The sequence below is a fragment of the Marmota marmota genome, unplaced genomic scaffold, assembly GCF_001458135.2.
Source record: "Marmota marmota marmota unplaced genomic scaffold, marMar, whole genome shotgun sequence".
NCBI classification, from domain to species: domain Eukaryota; kingdom Metazoa; phylum Chordata; class Mammalia; order Rodentia; family Sciuridae; genus Marmota; species Marmota marmota.
The window spans coordinates 28,982,208-29,008,094 of NW_026000005.1; the positions used below are offsets into that span (position 1 = coordinate 28,982,208).

General features: G+C 35.6%; 1 protein-coding gene across 1 annotated transcript in view; it reads left to right on the forward strand.

Moving 5' to 3' along the window:
- Positions 1 to 25,037, forward strand: part of Cps1 (carbamoyl-phosphate synthase 1) — a 126,636-nt gene extending 101,599 nt beyond the window's left edge. The window contains exons 28-37 of the mRNA XM_015480991.2: positions 595 to 672; positions 3,120 to 3,227; positions 4,840 to 4,929; positions 6,249 to 6,419; positions 8,865 to 8,939; positions 11,580 to 11,678; positions 20,869 to 20,928; positions 21,654 to 21,766; positions 23,078 to 23,207; positions 23,955 to 25,037. Coding sequence (XP_015336477.1) covers positions 595 to 672; positions 3,120 to 3,227; positions 4,840 to 4,929; positions 6,249 to 6,419; positions 8,865 to 8,939; positions 11,580 to 11,678; positions 20,869 to 20,928; positions 21,654 to 21,766; positions 23,078 to 23,207; positions 23,955 to 24,053 — 1,023 coding nt within the window. The 3' untranslated portion in view covers positions 24,054 to 25,037. The remainder of the gene's footprint in view (positions 1 to 594; positions 673 to 3,119; positions 3,228 to 4,839; positions 4,930 to 6,248; positions 6,420 to 8,864; positions 8,940 to 11,579; positions 11,679 to 20,868; positions 20,929 to 21,653; positions 21,767 to 23,077; positions 23,208 to 23,954) is intronic.
- The last annotated feature ends 850 nt before the right edge of the window (positions 25,038 to 25,887 follow it).

A 25,887-nucleotide genomic window follows, 5' to 3' on the forward strand; every position in this document is an offset into this window, starting at 1 on the left:
TGAAACAGCCAGGAAAGGAAGCATGTGCTAAAATTAGTGAAGAATATGTTTGGTTCTACCTCTGGCAATGTTGAAAGCTGGATAAGGCACATCAACATCAGGCAAAGGATTTCATCTTTGGCTCAATAAAAAACAAAAGTAAATGTTACTCTCCTTCTTATTTCGTTCACAGTTCTCATGTAAGGAACTTTTAGAAAGTTGTAGTGGTTGCAAAAAAATGAGGGTAGGAAGAGACAAAGAACTGGAAGCAATAGTTATATATAATTATAGATAAAGTAGAAAAATTTTCACGATTCTGGTAACAGAGAAGGAAGCCACATTTTGTATCCTTCTTAGCTTCCTCTAACTGGCCTAGAAGTCAGTATTTGAGATTTTAAAACACATGTTCAGTTTGCAGAAAGACCCTTGGTCTCATCTTAAGCAGAGAATGACCTTGTTCTTACAAAACAGACTGGCTAATGAGTTTATGTGGTGTTTTCAGCCTTATGTTTTCTGCAAGGTTTCTTCATATTTACTCAAACTACAGGACTTACTTGCAATGATGCACATAATTTCAGTTAAGGTTCTTTTCTTCTGTGTTTTCTGTGTTGACAGGAACACCCAGTAGTGCTGACAAAATTTGTTGAGGGGGCCCGGGAAGTAGAAATGGATGCTGTTGGGAAAGATGGAAAGGTGAGTGCTTTATCCTCATCTCCCCTATCCCTTTCCTTCCCATCATTTTTTTTTCTTCCTTAGCAGTCTTGAAACATTCACAGGTAAGAATTCACAATTTCTACAAAACAGAGCTGACAACAGTGGAGAAGTTGCTCTGTCAAAAAAAAAAAATGAAATTCACTGACAACCAGTTGATGTGTCATGGGTATCATATTTCCTGTTTCATACTGTTAGAATTTTTCTTTGATGATACTCAAAATTAATTATCATCCTCTTCTCATCATTCTTTTTGAATAGATTTCCTCTCTCATTTTCTTTTGTCTGCAGTTTTCCTTTTATGTCTCAATGAATATTATAAAAACATCCAATACTTTTCTTTCTGAAGTTTCTAATTGAATCCCTGGTTTTCTTTTGGTTTCCCACCCTCCCCCCCTTTTTATTGAATTAATAAAGGCAAAACAAAACAGAGGAAGGTGGATAGGATAATAATATAAAATTACTTTATTATATCACATCTGGTATCCCTAATAGAGCAACACATGCTTCAGGGAGAAATGAAAATATGAAGAATGTTTCACTTAAGCTTGCCAGTTGTGTTAATAAGGCATTTGTGATTTATCTTGAAATATAGGAAGCTATGTTTTAGAGGTCTATGTCATCAAGGAAAAATAAAAAGCCTTCATCTTCTGTTTTGCAAATATTTCAAAACACTACTAAAGATGTTAAATGTTTTGTTTCTCTCTCTCTTTTTTTTGGTCCTGATTAGCAGTTTTCTTGTTTTTCTTTTTAAACATCTAATGTCTATTTACCACAGAAGCATGGAATCTTGATTCGAAGCACTATTAGAGATAATTTATTCCAGCTTCCCTCCCCTAAGGTCAGGAGATATATATATATATATATATATATATATATATCGTCTTCAGAAGGCAGTCATCTGATTTCTTTTAAACTCTTAGGCAATATAACACAAAAAACGCTGAAATACTGCAAGAGTATATTGTGGAAGTTTTTATTTATTTATTTATTTATTTATTTATTTGTTTGTTTCTGGAACTCTCTGTCATTCCTGACCTCCTGAATTTCAGAGCATAAATTTAATCTCTTCTATTTCAACATTTTAAATATTTGAAGGTTCAGATGTAAACAAGAGGAATATGATTGTACAACTGTGAAAGTGGAGACTGTAAGACTGTCCTAGAGACATTTGCATTTATTCAGTTATTATGCTCGTACTGCTCTGGTGATCCAATTTGGCTCCAGGATGCTAGGATATTGAGCACCTAGCTTATCTCAGCTGCTGACTATTGTATCTCTTGTACTCTCTGTTTTATGTATACTCCAGGTTATTCACACAGTTTTTAAACTAGCATACTCAAAATGGGGCATAGAAGTTCAAGTACATTATGATTATTCCCAAGTGGGATGATTGCCTCCCATTTTCCATACAATCATGTGTATGCACGCACACACCACACACTCACACACAACATGAACTCTTCCTCTGTGTCAAGTATCAAGCCAGATATTGTATATGTATTTTTTTATCTTTAAAAATATTATGTGAGACAAAAACGATTGTTATCTCTTGTCAGAAACCAAAGTTAAGTAGATAAGGCACCTTGCCCAGGTCACAGTGCTCAAAAGCGACAACAGAAAGATGGAGACTCCATGTCACTCCGATTTAAGTCATTTATAAATCTGATAAGCAAATCTTCCATATAATTTATGTGAGTCTTTTACAGTCACCCTATTATTCTGCCTCACTTTCAGCTTCATTACTCCCCCACACACACACCCCATACACATATTATTAACGTCCAGGAAAGTGATTGAGGCCATGGACTTTAGAATATGACAGATAAGGGTTCAAAATCCTAACTCAGTCACTTACTGCTTAGATGAACTTGGTTATTTATTCTTGCATTGCTTTCATTTCCGTATTTCTAAAAGAAGACAAGAATATTTTCCTCTTGCATTCCTTCTCTCTCAGACTTCAATTTATAGATGTCTTGATCAGATCTAAAATGCTTTCTAGTCCACCTAAGTTATGCCATTCCTCTAGCTGGGTTAGTCACCTCTCCTATCTTCTTTTCTTTGCTAGTTCTAAAAGAAAAAGGTATCCCCTGTGCCTTTCCAATGCTGTAGCTTCTTGTCCTGTTCTCAAAAGTCAGGATGGGTTGGTTTAAGTTTTTATTTTATGTTTATTTATATCCATGTTAATCAGTGTAAGAGGAAGGCAGCTCTCAGGCACTCTCAGCTGCCTCTGGAGGCAACTGTCACTGAGCAGGGGCTTTGGACAGTGTGTGTGCACCTCATTCTCCTGTTTTCATAAAAAACTTAGCAAGGGAACTGTTCAATGCTCCAGGTGAGGAGGCATCTGTTAGGATCAAAGGGGTGGGTAAGGGAGCAGCTTCCTTGGAGTAGGTGTCTGACAGCACTTTCTAAAATCTTCTTTTGGCCAGGTTATCTCCCATGCCGTCTCTGAACACGTTGAAGATGCAGGTGTCCACTCGGGAGATGCAACTCTGATGCTGCCCACACAAACCATCAGCCAAGGAGCCATTGAAAAGGTCATCATTTATAAATGAAAGTGAAGGGCAATAGCAAAAGATGAAGAAAAATAAAAAAGCTCAGTTTAAAAAAATTAGGTAGCAATGTAAGACATGCTTTAGGTTAAATTTAATGAGGGGAACTTCCTTGTCCTTAGCTGAATACTTTAAAGATAATTTCTTTCACTGCCTGTAGTGTGCATTCAAACTACCTAGGGAGCTTGATAAAATACAGATTGCTGGACTCTACCCTGACATTTGTAATCATGTAGTTTTGAGTGAGACCCTTAAATTGGCAATTTCACCAGATCCTCCAGTGATGCTGTTGTTGCTGATCTGGGGACCACATTGAGAGAGTGGCTGCTGCAGGTGACTTTAGTGGTTAAGAGCCACTTACAGATTAGCAGCATATGAAGTGATGCTGATAGGAGTGGTAAAGCAGGTGTGCAGCAGTCTGACTTGGGAAACTTCTGGAACCTATGCTTTCATTTTTCACCCTTACCCTCATCTCCAACCAGCAATTCCCGATATGTCTCTTTTGACCCATCTTTGAGAGCCACTTCTTTAAAGAACTTCCCAAGAAAGTAAACTCTGCCTCAGCACTCAGTATGCATGGCTGGTGTTCACCTAGGGGGGCTCTCAATACATCTTCAGGTACATTAAGTCAGGCTTGGCTTTTTCCAACAATCCTGCCATCAGAATCCACATAGGCCTGTTGTATATTGGGCTGTATCCTGAAGGCTTTACTTTGTTCTAGAATGTGTTTGTAGCAGGATGAGTTTTAATAGTAGCAGTAAAAAAGGAAAAAAGTCCCTGAAATTCTAATATGCTTCACTGTCTCATGTCAGGATAAATGACTTTAAAAAACTCAGATTTTTTTCCAAATCTCTCAGAGGTCACTGTGCCACAGACTCCACTTCCTTTCATACCCAATTAAGTTGCTGACCTACTCCTGTAATGGTAATGAGCAAGGTGCTCTGGCTTCTTGAAATTAGTGCCCCCTCTTAGCATAGGGACCTTCTGGCTCTGGTTGGGTTCAGAAATTCCTATATGTGACATGCAGACATGCAGGGCCTCCCTGCAGGCAAACACCATTTCCTTCTGACCATAATATCTACCCTTGTAGAGTTTAGGGTAACAGAAAAGCAACATAAAAGAAATCTCCCTGGTCTCTTTGCAGTACCATGTAATTTCAGGGCCTGCACCTCTCAGCAGGTAGGTCATTAGATTGATATAGAGTTTGGACTGCAGTTTCTGCGCTGAAGCAAGTAGACAGAAAGGATTTCATTTAACCCTGTATGTAAGATCAGGGTATATAATTGTAGGAGATAAGGGCATTTGACAGGCAGATAATCCTGTGATATTATTTGTCTTTTTCCACTGCTAGCCTGTTATGATTATATAGTACATATTATTTTGTTAATAGAAGCCAAATAATGTTCCCTATCATCATCATCACCATCACTACCACTACCATCATCATCATCATCATTATCATCATCATCAATATAGATATAAATCTCCATAAGGAGAAATTTAAGCAATATAAATTTAAGGTATTACACATTTTTGTTTGTTGGTTTTTAATCTAAGCTATGCTCTTCATCACCATGTCATTGGTCTTTTGTTTTAGGTGAAGGATGCTACCCGAAAGATTGCAAAGGCTTTTGCCATCTCTGGCCCATTCAATGTCCAGTTTCTTGTCAAAGGAAATGATGTTTTGGTAAGAAATATCAACGTCCATGAAAGGGTACTTCCATAGAGCCTGATCAGTTTGGTTTGTGTCCCTCTGGTAGACTCTGAGCACCAGCCAGAGAGCTACCAAGACCCCTGCAGCTACTTGTCTGAGAGTGACATTGCACAGCTTACAATGCTGATTTTGTTTGAAGCCAGAGGCTCATTGATATGTCAGTCACAGCTTTGTGAAGCACTCTGATCCATTGGAAAGAAGATCACTGTATACTCTACCATCTACAGTAATACACAGTGCTATCTTAAAGTAATGCAGAGAGTATTCATAAATGTATTCATTAAAGTTCTGCTTTCTCCTTAATCAGAGAAGAAAGCTATTTTGGAATCCATTTATAAAAAGTAAACATGTAAGACAAAATTTAAATTAACCAGGTTATTCCTAAGTAACTTATTTATTTAAACAATTAATAACCAATTAAATAAGTTATGCCATTACATGATGGCTACAAAAAGTGTTTAAGGTATAATCTTTGTTCTCCAAAACTTTGTAACTTAGGACTGTGAAAAAAAGAAATTTGTAAATAAATATAAGAGTATAGTAGCTGCTCGTTGTTGTGGTGGGGGGTTATACAAATAAAAATAGTTTTGGGGTTAAAGAACAGAGAGATTATAATTGATAGTGTATTTACACACATGTGCATGAGCCTGAATATCATTTGCCTGGTTTGGCGTAGATCATAAAAGCCTTCCAGGAAGGTTTTGTCTTATGAGCTGGACCTTACAGAATAGTTGGGATTCTGACAATTAAAGAAGTTAGAGAGGATATTATACATAGATCATCTACAAAGGTGAGAAGATAGTATATTTTATGAGATAGTAAGCAGTTCAGCTTAGTGGGGTATTTTTCTAGGTAAAAAATGGGAAGTAAACTTTGAAGTGGGACTGGGGCCAGGAAGGTGGCATAAGATAAAACAGAGAGGTGTATTGAGGCAAGAGGATAGAAGGTCCTCATGGACTAGTCTTTGATGCCAGCGGAAATTTTTAAAAAGGCCTTTCAGTAGAGGCCTGGCATTATCTGAGCTCTGCATTAAACTGAATTTATCAGCGGTGTGTGGGATTCAATTGGGGAAATGGGATGAAAAGTCAGAGTCCAAAGGAAAAATCCCAAGATGTCAACAAAGAGGAAACCAGTTAGAAAAAATCCAAGCAATGGGGAGAAAGGGACAGGATTAGCTAAACAAGTGTTGGGCTCTAGTTAACAACAGTTGGAATCAAGTGGCAAGGAGAATATTAATACTCTATTTTTGGTTCTCATCATCTCTTTCCTGTTGAATTTTCCTTTCTCTTCAGGTGATTGAGTGCAACCTGAGAGCTTCTCGATCTTTCCCCTTTGTTTCCAAGACCCTTGGGGTGGACTTCATTGATGTGGCCACAAAGGTAATGATTGGAGAGAACATTGATGAGCAGCATCTTCCAACGCTGGAGCGTCCCATAATTCCTGCTGACTATGTTGCAATCAAGGTAACGTTTTCAAAAATCCAGTAGTCATTTTATGAGTCCCAGTGAAGTAAAAGGAAGTTTGACATAAAAAAATCTAGTGACTTTATGAACCTTCTAACTAAAGTGACAGACTGAGGATTTATACTTCCTTTCAATAATGAGATGCAATTGTACTGTAGAAAATTCCATGTGAACTGTTGTGCCTTTACAGAATTCCCCCAACATCTAGAATTCCTAAAGTCAAAATTAACTAGCAAGTAAATTATAAACTATGTTTATGCAGCTGACACATGATGGTACCAGTTTAGATGATAAATAGAAATCCTAGACATAATTTGTTGGGATAAGGGTAGAATTGTGCCACTTTTAAATTGTGTCATGACTTCTGTAAAAGTGGTTACCCTGAGGAGATGGTTAAATGCTTACCACCTTGGTCACCTTTCTTAGTTTGTATTTTCTTCAATGGCATAAATTTTCCTTTTGAAAGACTGAGATAGAATTTGCTGTTTATAGAGATGCTATGAGAGTAATGGATTAAAATTATATTTTAAAATTACTTTAATAATAAAGTCATGGTACTTCTCTAATTGCCTCAGTATGTTCATGCATGGAATATTTATAACTGTGGTCTTGAACTTCTTTGATGGACAGGCATGAGGACTAGTGTGATACATAAACATTTATAAATATTATATAAATATATAAGTATATTTCAATTTCTTATGAAAATTTTTAAATTTGTTTTAATTAGTTACACATGACACTAGAATGCATTTATTCACTTTGATATATCATACATAAATGGAATAATTTCTCATTTTTCTGAGTGTACATGTTGCAGAATCATTGATCATGTAGTTATTTATATATACATACAGTAATAATGTCTGTTTCATTCTGCTATCTTTCCTATCCCCACATCCTCTCCCTTCCTCTCCCATAACCTCCATCTACCTAATCAAAGGTAACATTATTCTTCCCTAGTGCCCCCCCCACCTTATTGTGAATTAGCATCCAATCATTTATTAAATGAAGCATACAATAAAATTAATTTATACTCTGTGATTTATTTAGGTCCTCTTGACGTATTTTGGATGTCTTCAAAAAGTTTCTCTTTCTAAGGGTGCTAAGTGACTGCCCTCTGATTTTTATAGTGGGAACTTCAAGTTGAAGCTATGAATCAGAGTATTTATTAAACTTGCTTAAGTTGACAACTTAGGATACTTTGGATTTTATAGTGCATTAAGATGGAATGTTACTTCATGTGGGGAGAAAGGTGGCATTTTGTTCCTAGAGACTATGACATAAACATAAATTGGTAAAACTTTTATTTGTATGTGCGTGTGCATGTGTGTGTGTGCGTGTGTGTGTGTGTGTGTGTGTGTGATGTGGTTTTGTTTGAGACAAACAGGTAGTAGGCACTCTAAACTATATTTCAGTGTATATAAATTTTAAAATTTGTGTTTACTTGTAGATATAGAAATATGTCACATATTTTTCTTATAAATATCATGTGTATATATGAATATGCATGCATAATTTCCAACTAAAAATAATATTTATGGGTAAACTTTTTTCAAAATGCACCGTATTTTCCAGCTTGCTTTTTTCCTAGTTATCATTGTATAATATGAATTTTGAATTTTTTTATATAGTCAATAGCCCTAGTGGGTTGATGGACATCAACAGAAGGAAGAATAGGGAAGCTGGAGTGCAGGAATATATACTAATTTGATTTAGATGATCCAGTGAAATGAGCCCAAGGTAGAATTCCCATGATAACTTAGAAGGGTAACAGAATCAGTGACGAAATAGTCTAGATCAGATAATTGGACATATATGCAAGATACAAAAACTTGGTTCTTAGTGAATTTCACTGATAAAATAAAAGAAAAGGAACCACTCCTATGTTCCAGTTCATATGAAAGTTCTGGGAAAAAGTGTTCCCAAGTAGAATGTTTTCAAAGCTTTTAAGAGGTGTCAACAACAGTTTAATGTCTCAGAAGTCAGTTTACAGACAGCCAATGCTGGCAAGGTGGCTTGTTACAAGTTCAAATAATCCGAAAAAGAAGAAGAATGTTCCAAAAGCCTATCAAGGAAAAGAAAATGTGTTTGAACTCTGTGTTTGGGGAAACCAATGCCCAGTAGACGTTGTTTGAAAGCACTCCAATAAGAATATGTGTAGTCCAGATTAGAAGCACTGGTCTGGACTGGTCACAGGGGACCTATTTACAGAAATAATTTGTGATTATTTAACCCTAGTTTTTGGCCAAGAGCTCAACAAATTCTTGGAACAGAATTTTAAAGCTATTTTTCAAGTCAGATTCTTGGACCAAAGATATTTCTTTTTATGTCTTCCATAGCCTAAATGAATTCTATGAGAGATGATCCACTAAATGTATTTAGCCTCTCTTATCTTTTTGTACCTTTCCCTCACATATTTTTCCTCCTTGTTTTGTCTGACAGGCGCCAATGTTTTCCTGGCCCCGGTTGAGGGATGCTGACCCCATTCTGAGATGTGAGATGGCTTCCACTGGGGAGGTAACTAGTTAATGATCCATGAGTACTTTCATCAAATCTACTTTGAAATCTATGGTTTTATGATGTGAATATAGTAAAGCAAGATACTGAGTAGTGAGAGAAACACAAACTTCTACTTGCAGAGTCTCAAAGTGCTGAAGAATTTTGCATTAAAGAGAAATCACTTCTTTTGTAACATTCAAAATTCTCAGTTATATTTCAATGTGGGAAAATAATATATGTAATCTTGATTCATTTCCACATTGCACATTTATTTCCACATTACAAAAATTTCAAATATTTCTCTAGATGTTTACTGCATTCTCAGTAAATGCACCCTGTGTGTTTCCTTTTATTTTAAAGTTCTCAGTTTTCTTTGTAACAGCACTTCATCCCCTGCTTTGTTATCATGAAATCAGATCATAGTATTTTTACAGACAGCATGTAGAATGACAACATTAACGAGATCATAGACCTACATAGTGTGAAAATCTGCAAATACATGCAAAATCTGTGGACCACTTTTAAAGCAACTTGAACCTCTTGGGGATTTTCTATAAACTATAATGGGACTGGCCACTGGATGTCCCTCTTCACTTGTGTTGGGACTGTGTCAATAGAAGGTTTCTTTGAGAATGTGAAATGTGTTTTCTCATAGCGAGCTGTCAGATTCTGGAAAGTTCTCTACATGTCAGTGTCAGGACATTTTATGAATCACCTAGCCCTTGACAGACATACTAGATACAACCTTCAGATCCTCATCAGTGCACATCGGAGTGGCAACATCAGACTGCGAGGCGTCATTGTTTCTCTTGGTATTAAGGAAAGCCTGAAAGAGGAGAATACTTAATTACAACAAATACGTGATGTTTTATATGGTTGCCTGGTTACAAGCAAGATCTGTGAGAAGAAGCCAAGTGAGACAAGAAGGCAGGCAATGAGGAATAAATGACTATCCTGTTTTTACATGAATTCTTAGAAGAGGGGACTTTTGGCTCCTTTGCTACCTCTTTTAATTTAATAGGGGAGAAAATCTAACTTTAGACCAGGTACTACATTCTATTTTTGGTCAGGTAAAGGAGACTTCAGGTTCATCTCGATCCTATGGTCAGTAGTAGTAGGGCTGTTTTCAGCCGGTCCAGGGTCAGCCTGGGAGAGGTCTATATTCTTTCATGCATTTTCTCCAGTGTGACAAATTTGGTTTCAGTGCTAATGTCCTTGCCGCCTCCCTACATACATTTTTGGAATTGTTGAAATATTGAACGAGAAATTGAGCTCTGCTCTTGGTTGTACCTTTTTTTTTTTTTAAATTAAGTATAAAAAGGAGAAAATTCCTCTGTTATTAGAAAAAGTCATATTTCCAAGTGCCATCAAGTGTCATGTTTCAAGGTCTGTTTTATAATTAAAATCAGAATAATAATTTTAGCTTTGAAATCTTGATTATGTTTCAGAGAGATTTTTCGGTGTTTAAATGGCTTGTTCCAGGTTCATGTAAGACTCCAGCTCCTGGATGAATGAAAGGACATTTTATTTTCTTGGTGGTAAACTGGGGATGCAAGTCTTAATCTTTACTGGAATATTCACTACTTTGTATTGTTTCACAGAAAATTGCTGAAACCACTCCTGTGTCATTTTACCTGTACTTTGTGACTGATTCCACAATTCATTTCAATAAAATTTCTGATCTGTTAACTTAGGGTGATATTATTTAAGATAGTTGGTCAGTACACGACTGATTAAGATATTCAATTTGGAGTGAAAAGCAGCATGCACTTGTGGTCAGTGAAGGTTATAGTTATGAGCACTATCCTTGCCCAGTAAGGGAGTCATTTGCTTAAAGAATGAATTCAGACATTGGTGTTATTTACTATAATGGTGGTTCTGTACCTGTGCCAAATGATGATGTGCATGGCAGAAATGACTCCCATCATGTTGAAATATACCATTTGTCCTCTAGTTATGGTGGTTATTTGACTTGTAGCTAGATTGTAGCACAGTTACCCTCCATGAAACCTCTGTACGTCCTAATACGTGTTAGTTTGGAATCTTTTTTTAAACATATGGCTGTGGCATTCAGGACTAGTTGCAGGGTATTTTGGTTCATTCTATGAAAATGATAAAAAAAAGAACAAGCTCCTCTGAGATTTTCATGCTGCTATTGAATTTCCTAGGAGGTTTTTCTATAAGCTGTATGAAATGACTCCTAACCAGTTGATCAGCAGTTAGTCATTTCTACTACTGACCTGTGAATTCATGCGCTGCTGGGTAGTATATATGACATATACTGTTATTTAAACATTAAGTCATATTAACATTTGGAAACTCACCACATTATGGACCAGAAGCTATGATTTGTATCCAAATAACTCACAGTAGAATCCAGTATGTTGTTCCACTGAGTGTTGTTGAATAGAGAAAGAATTGCTTATTCATTCATTATGCTTAATTAAAAACATAAGATACATCTGCCTTGGCCAGCCTTTTAATCCCTGGATTCAGATTGCCTGGTCTTTGGGCAACATTGATAAAAATCTAAGAAAGAAGTCTATGAGTAAATTGCTTTCCATTTGTATTTTGTTTTGTTTTGTTTTTATCTGTTTTGGTAAGTGCAGTTGACCCTTATTTTCTTTCTGTTTTATTTTTTCCTTTGTTCCTAAACAGGTGGCTTGCTTTGGTGAAGGTATTCATACAGCCTTCCTGAAGGCAATGCTTTCCACAGGGTTTAAGATACCTCAGAAAGGCATCCTCATTGGAATCCAGGTAAGGGTGTGCAGCTGTGCACATTCCCGGGGTAGCACAGAGTGCCTGGGACATTAATTGTGGCATAGAAGAGAGGAGACTTGCTTCACATTCCACTAAAGAAAATACCAACTTATAGAAAAAAATGGACATTTGTTATTCTATTTGTTCTCTGGTTTTTGCCTTTTCCTGTTACAGTAGCCAATTCAAAAATAAAATAATAGGATAAAAAGAAAGGAAATGTCTGTAGTGAAGGAGGATTTGTTCTAAAAGGCACTCAGGTACCTTAAAACAACAGCAATCTCTCCTACTCCTTGGTATGGCCTTTTTTGTATATCTTGCTTATGGCTCCTCCTTCTTAGCCCTTCAACATAGGCTTTCAATAGAGTGCACTCCATTCTCTCCTCTTTTGACCATCTCCCTTGCCATCTCCTCTGTGTCTATAGTATCTATTCTCTAGCTGTAAGTAACACCTTTAATTCTTTCTCTTCCATCATCTCATGTTTCCAACAGTCTATCTACCTCTTTTGGATGTTTCAAACCCAACATTTATCAAATTGAAGTCATGTTTGTTCTTTCTTGAATATTCTTTCTTTCTCCTTCCATTTCTTTCCTCTCTTCCCTCCTTCTTTCCTTTCTCATTCAGTCCTGCATATGCCCAGTCCTTCATATTTCAATGTCTGCTAAATGACAAAGATTCAAGTTTGAAGAAAGGAAAATTATTTGAGAAATGTTCTCAGTCTAACTTCCCAGATTGAACATTCTTGCAGGGCAGTAACTTAAGAAATACTCCATAGTATATTGTGGAAGCTCTTAAAATATTAGTATTTGATAAGCTTTCAAGGTCAAATCAGGGAGAAATTATTATAAATATCATGTACAATGAAAAGGGCATTATCAGTTTATTTTTTCAAGTCAAATGTAAATCTTAGGATAAAATAGCACACAGAAAAGTCTATTATCCCTTGGAATGTTTATTGGAAAAGTGTACAAATCATTATGTTTGCAAATTTCCTGAAAAAAATACTATATGCTTCTCAATGGTCATTTTTTTTTGAGATTAGTAATTCTTGGGTCCTATAAAAATGATGGATGGCCTTATATAACATTCCCACTATGCTTTTAATAAGTACAAACCCTGTGTGGTTACATTAAAAAAATCAATAAAAATATAATTAGAACAGTAACAGGTATTCTTAAGTCAGTAGGTGATTATTATAAATGCTGTCTCATTAGGGTTTCTTAATATTAGTAAATGAGACTCTGGAGACTGGACAAGTAGTGGTTTTAGAGAAGTTTCTGCAAAGAGTAACTTGAGATTTTGCTTCATAAAGGTGCCAGAAGGAACTTAAAAAAATAAAAAAAAATAAAGGTGCCAGAAGGGTGATGGTGAATAGTTAGAGCAGAGGCTAACAAGATGACTTGCAATTGTGAAGCTTAATGGCAGTTTAGAGACAAATCACATCATCTGAGCGACTCATCACGTTATAAACGCATATTAAGTATTATTAAGTCTCAAGTATGAGAATATTTGCCCAACTTCCAGTTATGGCTTAAAGTTTAATGTGAGACCTGGGGGCATTCAAAGGAGACCATGCCCTTAGCCCTGATCTTCAGACTAATCATAATAGTGCTAACATTTTAAAATACCAGTTTAAGAAGGCAGTGATGTAAAAAATTGTGCCTTGTTTGGTTCCAGCGCTGCAGGGAAATGTGAAGCCAAAATTAATTTGATCCCTATGAAGTATTTGTGTGATTTTGGCATCAGTGAACAGAATTTTGCTTTGTAGGAAAAAATGGAGTTTTTTATTTTAAGGGGAAAAATTGTTTTCTTAAAGCAGTACGATTCTGTCCATTGGAATTCTACCTTTCAATGCATTCTTTTTAAAGGATGTCAGTTTTAAAGAATATCAGTATTCTAGCATCTACATGAATTGTCGTAAAGGACCTTCTGTCTGTGTATAAATACAAAATGTTAGGAATTTAAAAATATGTTCTTAAGTATAAAGTCAAAAACAAAGTTTTAAGGAAATATTTGCTAAAATTATATTTAATGAAATATTTACAACTGTGGAAAAATTTGACAGGACTGGACTGTAAATCTCTAGAGGTAGACAAGATTCATTTTTTAACTTATTTTATATGAGAGGCAAGGAAAACTTTCCATTCCAACAGTTAATGTATAGTCTCTTTATTGCTAGATCGAGGGTTTTCTTTCATAGTGATTTTAAAAAGTGCTTAATCAGACAATTTAAACTGAAAAACATGACAGAATATTCTAACCAGAAAGTTAATAGCCATAAAACTCACCAGAAATATTCTTAGCTAGAAAGGAACCAAATCTTATCTCATCTTTTTATCCAATTTTCATAGCAGATACAGATAAAGTAATCCAAGTTTCATATTTCAGGATACACTGTTCCTTTTAGAAAGCACTTTACTGACCATGATCTTACTTGGTTAGAGAATATATATAAACTTTTTTCAAACATATAATGTCAAAACTGAAAAGATCATAAAATACTACTGCTAAAATGTAAATGGAGCTTGGGCCTAGTGAATATATTGGAAAGTATATGGTTGAAGATGAGTTAGGTAATAAAGTTCTGAGAGAACAAGTTCATGATTACATTTTGATTTCTTAAGGGAATCATTCATTTAATATGAAGCTCTGTGAACTTCACTTTACAGAAGAACATTGGTACCCAACTTTGCTGCAGTTAATTTGATAATTTATTTCTTCATTATTAATGGGGAAGATGATCAATATCCCATTTGATGTAAAGGGCTTCCTTTGTCTTCCTCTCCCCCACCCCGACAAATTCCTGGTATGGGTAGAAGGATTTAGTGAAGGTACCTTGACTTATTAATTTTACTGCAGGTTTCAAGAGATAGTTGTAGGAACAGATAAACATGAAGCAGAGGAAAAAGGGTCTCTGAGCCAGGAAACATTTTTTTTTTAGTGTTTAAACTTGTTACATGTTTTAAATAGGCATTTATTACTAGCAGGTTTCAAAAACCGCTTCTCAATATTTAATAAGTAGATTGGGTGTGCTTGTGTGTGTGTGCACGCGCGTGTGTGCACACACATTATCTGTGGCAGTCCTAAATATTAAATTCTCACCTCTTTTCCACCCTACTCCTTTACAAACTCTTTGTTTCTTTCTGCCCTTCCAAATTAAATCCCATGGGCCAAATTGCCTGGGAAGTATGAAATATTCGTAATATCATCATATCAATCTTGCCTAACGAGGATTTAGAGAAAAAGTCAGGATTCACATATTGACAAGAGATCCTCGCCAACTTAACTGTTTCAAGTCTCTACCAAGACTTGCCATATTCCAAGGCATTTCAAAAGTTAGAAAGGCTTAATATAGGTTTATGTGGCAACAAAATCATGCTTGATTTTCCTGCAGTAGTTCCAGCCACTGTTCATCACATCAGAACTTATTTTTAGTTTCTATGAGTAGGCAATCTGCCTTTTTTGAGGTTTTCTGGAACACCCTTTAACAATAAATGATTCACTCTGGAGTAGATCAAGAGCACTCGCTTTTTTCCCCCTCTGATTGGGCTATTCACTGATGCTTGTGAAATGGCAAGCACCAACCTGACATCTGCGCTTCAGCATTGCTCAGAAACACAAAGCAAGCATTTTATTTGAAAGGACAACTCCAAGTGACATGAATAACCTTTTATCTTCAATACAGCATCATTAGGAACAACCATAGAGTTGTCAGTCCCGATGTCCCTGGAGAATCTGTAGGCATTACTTAGTATTAACTTGGCTTTCTTTTCTTCAGCTAGCAGTTGGGTTAATGGAAAAATGATCATTGGAGGAAATATATATGTGTTTCACTTTTAAAGGGATTCCTCCTTATAAACATTTCCAAGAAAATAAATCAGCTTGTACTTTTCACCTTTAGTAACAAATGGTTTCTTACACAGGTATTTTCAATCAGCTTTTAAATCTGAGGCTACTCAGATGCAAGCTGACAGCTGTAATTTCTTTTTGTAGAGAGGCTGTTTTATGTGTCACAAGTGTTCAATACATGTTTGATAGAAGTTTATAATGTGTCTATGGAAGCCAACACCCCAGACCAGAAGGCAGAGTGGTTCCCTGGCTGGGAACTGCCAATACTGTCATGTTGGATATTTATCTTTTCCACTTGGGGGACAGCACTGAAACAGCTCCATAATAAGGTTCTGCCTGGTGTCTGCAGATCTTAGAGGCCTTGCTGACTTATTTTACTTTAAAATGACAAAGAAAAAAATTGCATTCTAGTGCTCCTCCCTCAACATTTTTCATTGTGACTTTGGCTGAGGTTAATGCATCTTGACCTTAAATTGCAAAATGAGTGAAGGATCGTCCACTCAGCCTCCCTTCTTTTCCACTTCTAAACGTTAATGTGCACCAGACTTGCCTGGAAGGTTTGTGAAACTACAGATTGTTGGGATATACTCCTTGAGTTCCTGATTCAATAAATCTGGGTAGAGCCTAAATTTTCAAATTTTTAATAAGTTCCAGGTAATGCTTGCTGCTATTCTCAAAGTCTGCTTTGAGAACCACTTTACTGGTGAAATAGCCTTCTAGAAACATAGTTAAAAGTTATTTTCTGCACATGGTGGCACACACCTAGAATGTGAGTAACTACAAAGGCTGAGGTAGAAGAATGGAAAATTGAAGGCTGGCCTTAGCAATTTAGTGAGACTCTGTCTTAAGATGGACTCAGTCATTATTTTTTTATTTTTAAATTAAATTTAATTTTAAATTAAATTCTAATTTGTTATACATGATAGTAGAATGCATTTCAATTCATGCTGCACATACAGAGCACAATTTTTCATGTTTCCGGTTGTACACAAATTAGAGTCACACCATTCGTGTCTTCATACGTGTACTTAGGGTAATGATGTCCATCTCATTCCACAATCTTTCCCACCTTTCCCCTCCCTCTCCTTTGCCCTATCTAAAGTTCCTCCATTCCTCCCATGTTCCACCCCCACCCCCATTATGGATCAGCATTCACATATCAGTGAAAAGTTCAGCCTTTGGTTTTGGGGGATTGGTTTATGTCACTTAGCATCATATTCTCCAGCTCTATCCATTTACCTGCAAATGCCATGATTTTATTCACTTTTAATGCTAAGTAATATTCCATTGTGTATATATACCACAGTTTCTTTACTTCATCTACTGAAGGGCATCTAGGTTGCTTTCACATTTAGCTATTGTGAATTGTGCTGCTATAAACATTGATGTGGCTATGTCCCTGTAGTATGCTGTTTATAAGTCCTTTGGGTATAAACGGAGGAGTGGGATATCTGGGTCAAATGGTGGTTCCATTCCAGTTTTCCAGGGAATCTCCATACTGCTTTCTATATTGACCCTACCAATTTGCAGTCCCACCAGCAATGTATGATTGTGCCCTTTTCCCCACATCCTCACCAACATTTATTATTGTTTGTATTCTTTTTAAAAATATTTTTTAGTTTTTATAGTTGGACACAATACCTTTATTTTATTTATTTATTTTTATGTGGTGCCTAGGATTGAACCCAGTGCCTCTCATGTGCTTGGCTAGTGCTCTACCACTGAGCCATAACCCTAATCCCTTGGTGTTTGTATTCTTGATAGCTGCCATTCTAACTGGAGTGAGATGAAATCTTAGAGTAGTTTTGATCTGCATTTCTCTAATTGCTAAAGATGTTGAACATTTTTTCATATATTTGTTGATTGATTGTATATAATCTTCTGAGAAGTGTCTGTTCAGGTCCTTGGCCCATTTATTGATTGAATTATTTGGTTTTTTGCTATTAAGTTTTTTGAGTTCTTTATATATCCTAGAGATTAATGCTCTATCTAATGTGTGTGATATTCTGTAGGCTCTCTCTTCACCTCACTGATTGTTTCTTTTGCTGAGAAGGAGCTTTTTAGTCTGAATGCATCCCATTTATTGATTCTTGATTATATTACTTGCCCTATATGAGTCTTGTTAAGGAAGTCTTATAGACCAATGGTACAGAATAGAGGACAAAGAGAGAAACCCACATATATACAGTTATCTCATCCTAGACAAAGTTGCCAAAAACATATATTGGAGAAAAGATAGTCTCTTCAACAAATGGTGCTGGGAAAACTGGAAATCCCTGTGCAACAAAATGAAATTAAGCCCCTATCTCTCATCATGCACAAAACTCAAATTGGATCAAGGACATATGAATTAGACCAGAGACCCTGCACCTAATCGAAGAAAAAGATGGACCCTGTCTTAAAAAAAAGACTGGGAATGTAGTTTAACTGTAGAGTATCCCTGAGTTAATTCCTAGTATTTCAAATAAATAAATAAATAAAGTCATTATTTACTATTATTATCACTATATTTTCAGTGACTTTTTGTTAAGAAAGTCTAAGGGATTAATAGTTAAGTTCATGATTAATGTATCATTTATTCAATAAGTTTGCTGAACACTTTTATGTTTTATCTCCTAATCTGATTTTGGTCACAGTTCCATCTGGTCTGTGTTTAGCCAGAGTTCACAATATAAGTTTTCATATTAGGAGTTTAACAAAACTCAGAGGTTCATTTTGAATATTTAATGTATATTTCCTGTAAATCAAGAGACTTTAGACCATGAACAAAACTAAATATGTCATCTAGTTCAGTTCCTTCCTTTACCAGAAGGATCATACTTTAGCATATGATTGTTCTTTTCTTCTGCCTTCTTTTTATGAGTCTGCCATATAACTCATTAAACAGTCCTAATGTCACTAAGAGTTATTCTCTAATTTTACTTGTCTAATTTTATTCTACTCTTTTAAATGTTTAGCCATGAGATTCTGTATCCAAGCTCATTTATTCCTGCTTGGTCCCAACTGTATATGGAAAATGATTGTCCTGGGCATAGTTTCAATTCATATTCTAGAAGACTGTCATGAATAACCCCTTAGCCTGCCTTAGCTGAGATACATCCTGTTGCATTTATTTTTTCTATTTGCCAATAGTTTCCTTTCATAAAACTTCAGTTCTGGGATTGAGAGCATCAGAATCTGAAAGAATTTTGTATTTGAATATAATCTTTGGAGTCTTTCCCTAGGATTTAAATATACTCTCAGAGAACCTCTGCATATAAATACGAGAAGGTTTTATCCACTGAACATTATCAATATTGTACAAGAATCTTGATAGGTTTTATCGCAATTCCTAGTTTCTCTGAAATAAGATTATGTCCATGATTTTCAACCATTTATAGTATGATTTAAGATATTTACTGAGGTAACCAAATTACATCATCTGTTTAAAACCTTTTTCAAGGGAAACCAGCAAAATGGTCCCATTTAAAGAATTGATATTTGGGCTGGGATTGTGGCTCAGCAGTAGAGCGCTGGCCTAGCTGTGGGACCAGGGTTCAATTCTCAGCACCACATAAAAATAAAGGCATTGTGTTGTGTCCATCTACAAAAAAAAAAAAAAAAATCTCTCTCTCTTTTTTTAAAAAATAAAGAATGGATATGTTTTAAATATGACTTTAAATAATATAGGACAGGTGCTCAGACATCCATGTTAATGAAACCAAGATCAAGGACTGGTCTTTAGATATGTCACTTAGCTTTGTTTCCTTTCATCCTGACTACTGTCTTGCAAAGATTAGCTCTTAAACACGGGTGGGTGGTATATTTAGAAGTGGGAATGCCCTGATGGTAATGGGCAGAAGTCCAGGGAAGGTAGGACCTGGAAACTATCTCGGGTCCTGGGAAGGAAAGGACAATGGACTACTAGTAAATATTTGAACAGTGAGTTGGAACATTAGGGAAACCTGTGTGGAAGTAAAATGTGTATATGTGATATCGTTTGGGTAGCAGTGTAACTGTTACTAGTATAACAGCTGCTTTAAGATCCCAGGCTTGGAAATGAGGAGGTAGATGAAGAAATCTAACATATAAGAAACTGGAAAAAACAATGCTGTCAATAATAATAATAATAATAATAATAATAATAATAATAATAATAATAAATATTTATTGAGAAATATTATTGGGCCTGTCACTGTGCTAAGTTGTAGTATTAGCACTTATGTACCATTTACAATTACTTTATTGAAAATAACAATAACCCTGTGACAAGGTACTGTTGCTATTTCCATTTAAGAGATGAGGAGAATATATCATAGAGAGGTGAAGTTGCTCAAGGTCGTGCAGTTTAGCACATTTTGTCCAATTGTCCCATATTTGAGGCACTTAAAAAAATTAAATTGAGCAACAAATATACCACTTGTGGTAACTTTGAATAATTGTTATATTTTTAGAGGTCTGTTCTTTTGAGAAAAGTAAAAGGTGAATGATTAGAGCATTTAAAAATATGTGTCATATATATGAAAAAATATAAAGGATATATAAGCTTTAGATTATGACTTCAACCTATTTTAATATACCTATGTTGGTTTTCTTATAATATAAGCAGAATTGAAAACTTGGGCTTAATTTGTTAGTAAGTTGTAAGTCCACAAGAAGTAGAAATATTATTGTCATCACTGTTTTAGAAATGAGTGCTCAAAGATATTAACTTCTCTAAGCACATGTTACTTGTGAATGGTAAAGCTAAAATTTGATATGCAGCTTAGAGACTCCAGAGCTCTATTTTTTTTCTCTCTCTGTATGTGTGGTATAGAGCTCATTCTTTAATCACAAAATTTTATTGCCTCAGAGTAAATGCAAAATTGAGTTACAAATGATTGAGCTATTTCCAGGACCTGTACTTGAGCTACCAGGACAGTGGCTGAGTTATTGAAGGCAGCATGGAATTAGAACTTAGCAATTAGAGCAGGCTGGACAGGCAGAACAACTCAAGAGGAAGACTTGGTGTTCATATCCTAACCCAGGTGTCTTTTACATGCCCCTGACATGGGAAAGGATCCATGTAGAATTGGGGGGATCTAAACCTATAGTCAAAGACTAAGTGGATTCAATAGGGAGACTTTGTAATAATATAGAACAAATCAGTGAGGTTGAAATTTCATCTGTTGGAAAATTAATAAGAACTTATACTCAGTATAGGGGAATAAAAGGGGAAAAAAACCCTGTCATCTTTAATATAAAGTACCCAGCAACATGTGGTTTTGTCTTTTCTGACAGTGTGAGGGACTGTCATATTGAATATATTTAAATAAAGAGCATATGCATCTAGAGAGTGAATCTTATTAAATTCCATTTCAGCAATCATTCCGTCCAAGATTCCTTGGTGTGGCTGAGCAGTTACACAATGAAGGCTTCAAGGTATGCTATATTATTATTCTTTTCAGTATTTTTGGTTTGCATTGATATCTGCCCACAAAACCAAATACGGTAGAAAGAGGGAAATAAATCACTTAAAATGTTTCCTTTCAACCTGATAGGTTTAACTCACTTGGTAGTTTCCAAACTTCAATAGAAGGAAAAGATTAGAAAGACTAGTTTTTTAACAAAATTACCACAAACTCAATAGACGTTGTCAGCTAAAATCTTAGCAAGTTTAGCTGAAGCCTAATTGGAACAAAGTTCCAATGCATTTCCACATAGTTTTCTTTTTTATTTTCCTGTTTCCATCTGAGGTCATAGTTTCCAGCTGTTATAGTTACAGGCAAAACTTCTTTGCAGTGAATACCTGTACACAAAGCCTGTTTCAGTAAAGCAAAATTATTCTCATGGCTCAGGGTGGGTCTGTGACCATGGGGCTTTGTTGACCTGATAAAAATAAGTCCTAAGCCATGAATAATTCTATATTTTTCTCTTCTACAAAACAGTTACAGCTAAGATTCTTATTTTTTTTACTGCAAATATTTAAAAAGTATTTAATGTGTCTATGCCTCTAGATTTTGAGTCCCAGTCTCTACTACTGGTGCCATATTACTTTTCCTGCTTATCAATTTCTTCTTTATATTTTAAATGATACATATATCTTAGTAGGCTTCCTTGATCTACAAAAACTTGACACAGTAACTGATTTCTCATTTTGAATGCAGCTCTTTGCCACAGAAGCCACATCAGACTGGCTCAATGCCAACAATGTCCCCGCCACCCCAGTGGCATGGCCATCTCAGGAAGGACAGAATCCCAGCCTGTCTTCCATCAGAAAGTAAGAACTGAACTATTTTCTGAGTTTGTGACATAGAGGATTAATTGTGGGAATGAGTATAATGTGAATGAGTTACTTTACAATTATAAGCCTATGAAAAATCCTTTTAATCAACCAATTTAAAAATGAATATATTTGTGGATGCTAGTAAAATTTCACTTATGAAATTTTCAAATACTATAGAACACACTTTGTCTATTGAGTGCATGGTATTATGAAACATCTTTCAAATACTTCTCGGTAGGATCATTTTATTGACAGAAAAATGAAAGCAAGAATGAATGTCTTGCAGTATTTTATTTCATGTCAAACTCATGTATATTAAGTGTAAGGTTAATCATCTACATTTCACTGATGTTGTGCATCAGTGGATCAATTTATTGAGCCCTTGCTTCATGAAAAATACTTTAGTGAGCATTGTAGTAATGTCATCCGTCAGATTTCTAAAGTGCTCATTGCCTGATCACATTGTTATCATGCCTTAGACCACATCACCATTAGGTTTTGTAAGACATTATTTCAGAATATTGTGTGAGCCTTCAGGAATACCAGCATGTCAATACTAAACTATGTGGTCTAAGTGCATGGCAGACCATTTCAGGATATTACAACCTACCCACTGGCTACATAATACCAAATCTTATACATGCTACTCTTTGTCCAAGCTTTTAGAAAGCCAATCTATAAATTATTATCAAATTAATAAAAAATGGCATCATGTACAGACCGTCACAGGCTTCCCAAGATAATGTAATTCCTCTCTTTAGAGCTTTGTAAGACAATAATCAGTACTACTTTATGCTTTTGGTATTTAACTCTCTAGTAGTGTCTGTAGCAGCACCATAACAAAACGTGAAATAGTTTAATTCAAAATCAGGTTACCTGTGTTTTTACACCATCTGCTGAGAGGCCCTGGGAAGCAGGCAGTGAAGTAGATGGAATATGAGTTTGGATTGTGGGATAGGAAGGCCTTCATTGATGCAGAGATCACCACTTTGTAAAAAAAAAAACAACAAAGTAAATATGTATCAAATTATCAATTCTTACTATGGTCAGATAGCATTTTTAAATAGAAACAGATTTTACTTCTCATTAATTAAAATTTCAATTGAACTTTTTCAAGAACACAATAAAAGAGTTATAATCCCCAAATGAGTTTGAAAATTTACTTAGGAATAGAGGAAGGCAGGAGGCAGTCAATTCAGTATGACATTGACTTAAATGACCAAGAGAATCATTTATGTTAGTATTTTAAAAACAAATTATACAATATACATTGCAAGTTTTAATTTATTTTGTTTATTCTTCCAGACTTATTAAAGATGGCAGCATTGACCTAGTGATTAACCTCCCCAACAACAACACTAAGTTTGTCCATGACAATTATGTGATTCGGAGGACAGCTGTTGACAGTGGAATAGCTCTCCTCACTAATTTTCAGGTATGTTCTCTCCTTTGGGTATAGGCTGCTCATAGGTTTTATTTTTGGTCCCACACTAAGAATGTTAATCAGTATATGCACATCTCTTTCCTTCTCCTTGCAATGTTCAGAATAGATTGGAATTTTTAATAGAGCTTAGATAATGGTAGTAACATGGTAGGTCATGGCTTTAATGGGACAGTTGGTGATCAAGCAATTGAGATCATTAAAATTCTTGAATAACCATGGCTCTTTCATTACTTCATTCCTTATACAAGTACCCTTTGAATAAAAAGTGACAGTGGGGTATGGAATAAAGGTTGAAATTTTATTCCACTGTTTCTCAATGAAAGTGACCACATGTAAGCAACATATAAATAATTGAAGGTACAAGTGCTTGTCCAATCCACAGAAAATGGTTGCATAAGGTCCATTCAGTTTTACTTAGACATGACCCACCAAATTTATCATAGGTAGACTCACAGACTTGAGACTCATTAACCTCCTGCCCACCATATACATAACGTGTGTGTGCACACACACATACTAAATCAATATCAATCCCTGGGGGTGGGTGGAGAAATAAGCTTATTCATAGTGACATCTGAGAAATGGGGAAAAATCTCCATGAAATAAAATTTTTTATTCCTTTCATCCTATATCCCTTTAGAAATTGAGAGCACACAGTTGTGACTTTTCACTTCTTATTCGTTGAACATTCACTTTCATTGCATGTGGGTTGCTAAGATTCTTATCATTTATTTGCAGGTGACCAAACTTTTTGCTGAAGCTGTTCAGAAATCTCGCAATGTGGACTCCAAGAGTCTTTTCCACTACAGGCAGTACAGTGCTGGGAAAGCAGCATAAGGAAGCAGAAGCCCGGTCCCATTCTTCAATCAACCTGAGCCCTGTTTTATCAAAATGAACTGATTCCCAACTTTGTTTTCCAGAGATGAATATTGATACCAGACTTTATTTCAGTTTACCCTGTTATGCCTTAATATTTCATATCTTTCACAATTTAATTGTCAAAACTTGATTAGAGTCCTTTTTAAGTAACTCATTCTTTGTGAGATTTTCATCCATTTAATAACACCTGTTTTGGGTGGGCTAGGCTCACCTATGTGTTTATTTGCAGTTAACATTTTATGGTGCTGATTAATGACAATCATGGCAGGAAAAAGTTGCTGTTCTATCTTCTGAATTCTCAGTACTTTAAACATACCCTTGGCATTGTTTTTAAATAGTATCTGCCACACTCAGGACACATTAATAGTGCAGAATACTATAAAAATTTGGTAACATAAAATGTAGGTTTAATTTATGAGCCACTTCATCATGATGTTATGTATTGCTTCTTTTTGATAATAATTCTCACCTATCTGACTAATCCACAAATACCATTTTCCGTTCTCATGTGACTGAATTCAAGAAATGTGACAGAGGCCTTTAGGTTAAGGATTTCTTTCCAGGATACTGGTTAGTTGTTTTGGTCTTTGGAGTATGTTCACTGATGGTAGAGAACACTGAGATAGTTAAGTACTTGTTTGTTTGTTTTACATTGGAGTTTTACGTGGGTAAAATGAAATTTGTAGATTTGTGTCATTCACCCTCTCCTCCGATTTTGGAATGACTTGGAATTCTTGCTTACTCCTTTCAGATAATGGATTCTGTTGATCTACTGAGTCCCACAGTGCACTATGAATTCCACACACTTTAAACACAGGGACACCATTCCTTTTACATACTAGAAAAGTCCTTCTTCTGGGCAGCCTTTGTCATTTTTAAATGTTTTGTGTTATTACAAGTGCTCTAATTGTGAACTTTTAAATAAAATACTCTTAAGAGACATTGCCAGTATAGTCTTGTATTTATTCATTTAATTACACTGATATATACAAATCAATTTGTTTCAATAATAACACAGAGCTTAGGGCCAGGATCACATTGCTTATTTTTTTCTATACAAACACATAGAGGATATGAGCAAATTAATGTTGAAAATAGAGGAGCTTTTGTTATTAGTTTTCCATCTTTTTTTTTTCCTTATCTCTCTCTCTTTTTAATGCAATACTGGGGATTGAACCCAGGACTTCACACATCCTAGACAAAGCACTCAACTCCATGCCCAGTCCTTTAAATTTTTGTTTTGTTTGTTTCGTTTTTGAGGCTGGGTCTCAACAAGTTGCCTAGGCTGCCCTTGAACCTGTAATCCTCCTGCTTCAGCCTCCTGAGTAGCCGGGATTATAGACATGTGCCACCATACCTGGTTCTTATCCCTCTGGTGTCAATATAAAATTTATAATGTAGGCATGTTGTTATACACCACCTTTGATCTGGATCCTTTAAAATGTGTAGTTTCGCCCATACACTGACTAAATATTGTCACCAATGTATAATAAACTTCTATAAGAAGTTTTGTGTAACACAGAAAAGAGTGACTGAACCCAATCAGAGGCTGACACACATTGACTGATGGAGACAGTGCCAATGGGCACAGTGATGCTGTATCCTGGACTTATCAGGCTATGTGACTTTGTGACAGTCCTAAGATAGTGATGCTATATAGATTTTATTCATTGTCTCTCATCCCAAAGTCAATTGTTGACCATTTTGCATAGATCTATATGACACTATTTCAAATTTGTTTTCTCCATTTCTTCCCTGTTACCACTGTGGATGAGAAATTAATGGCTTCTTC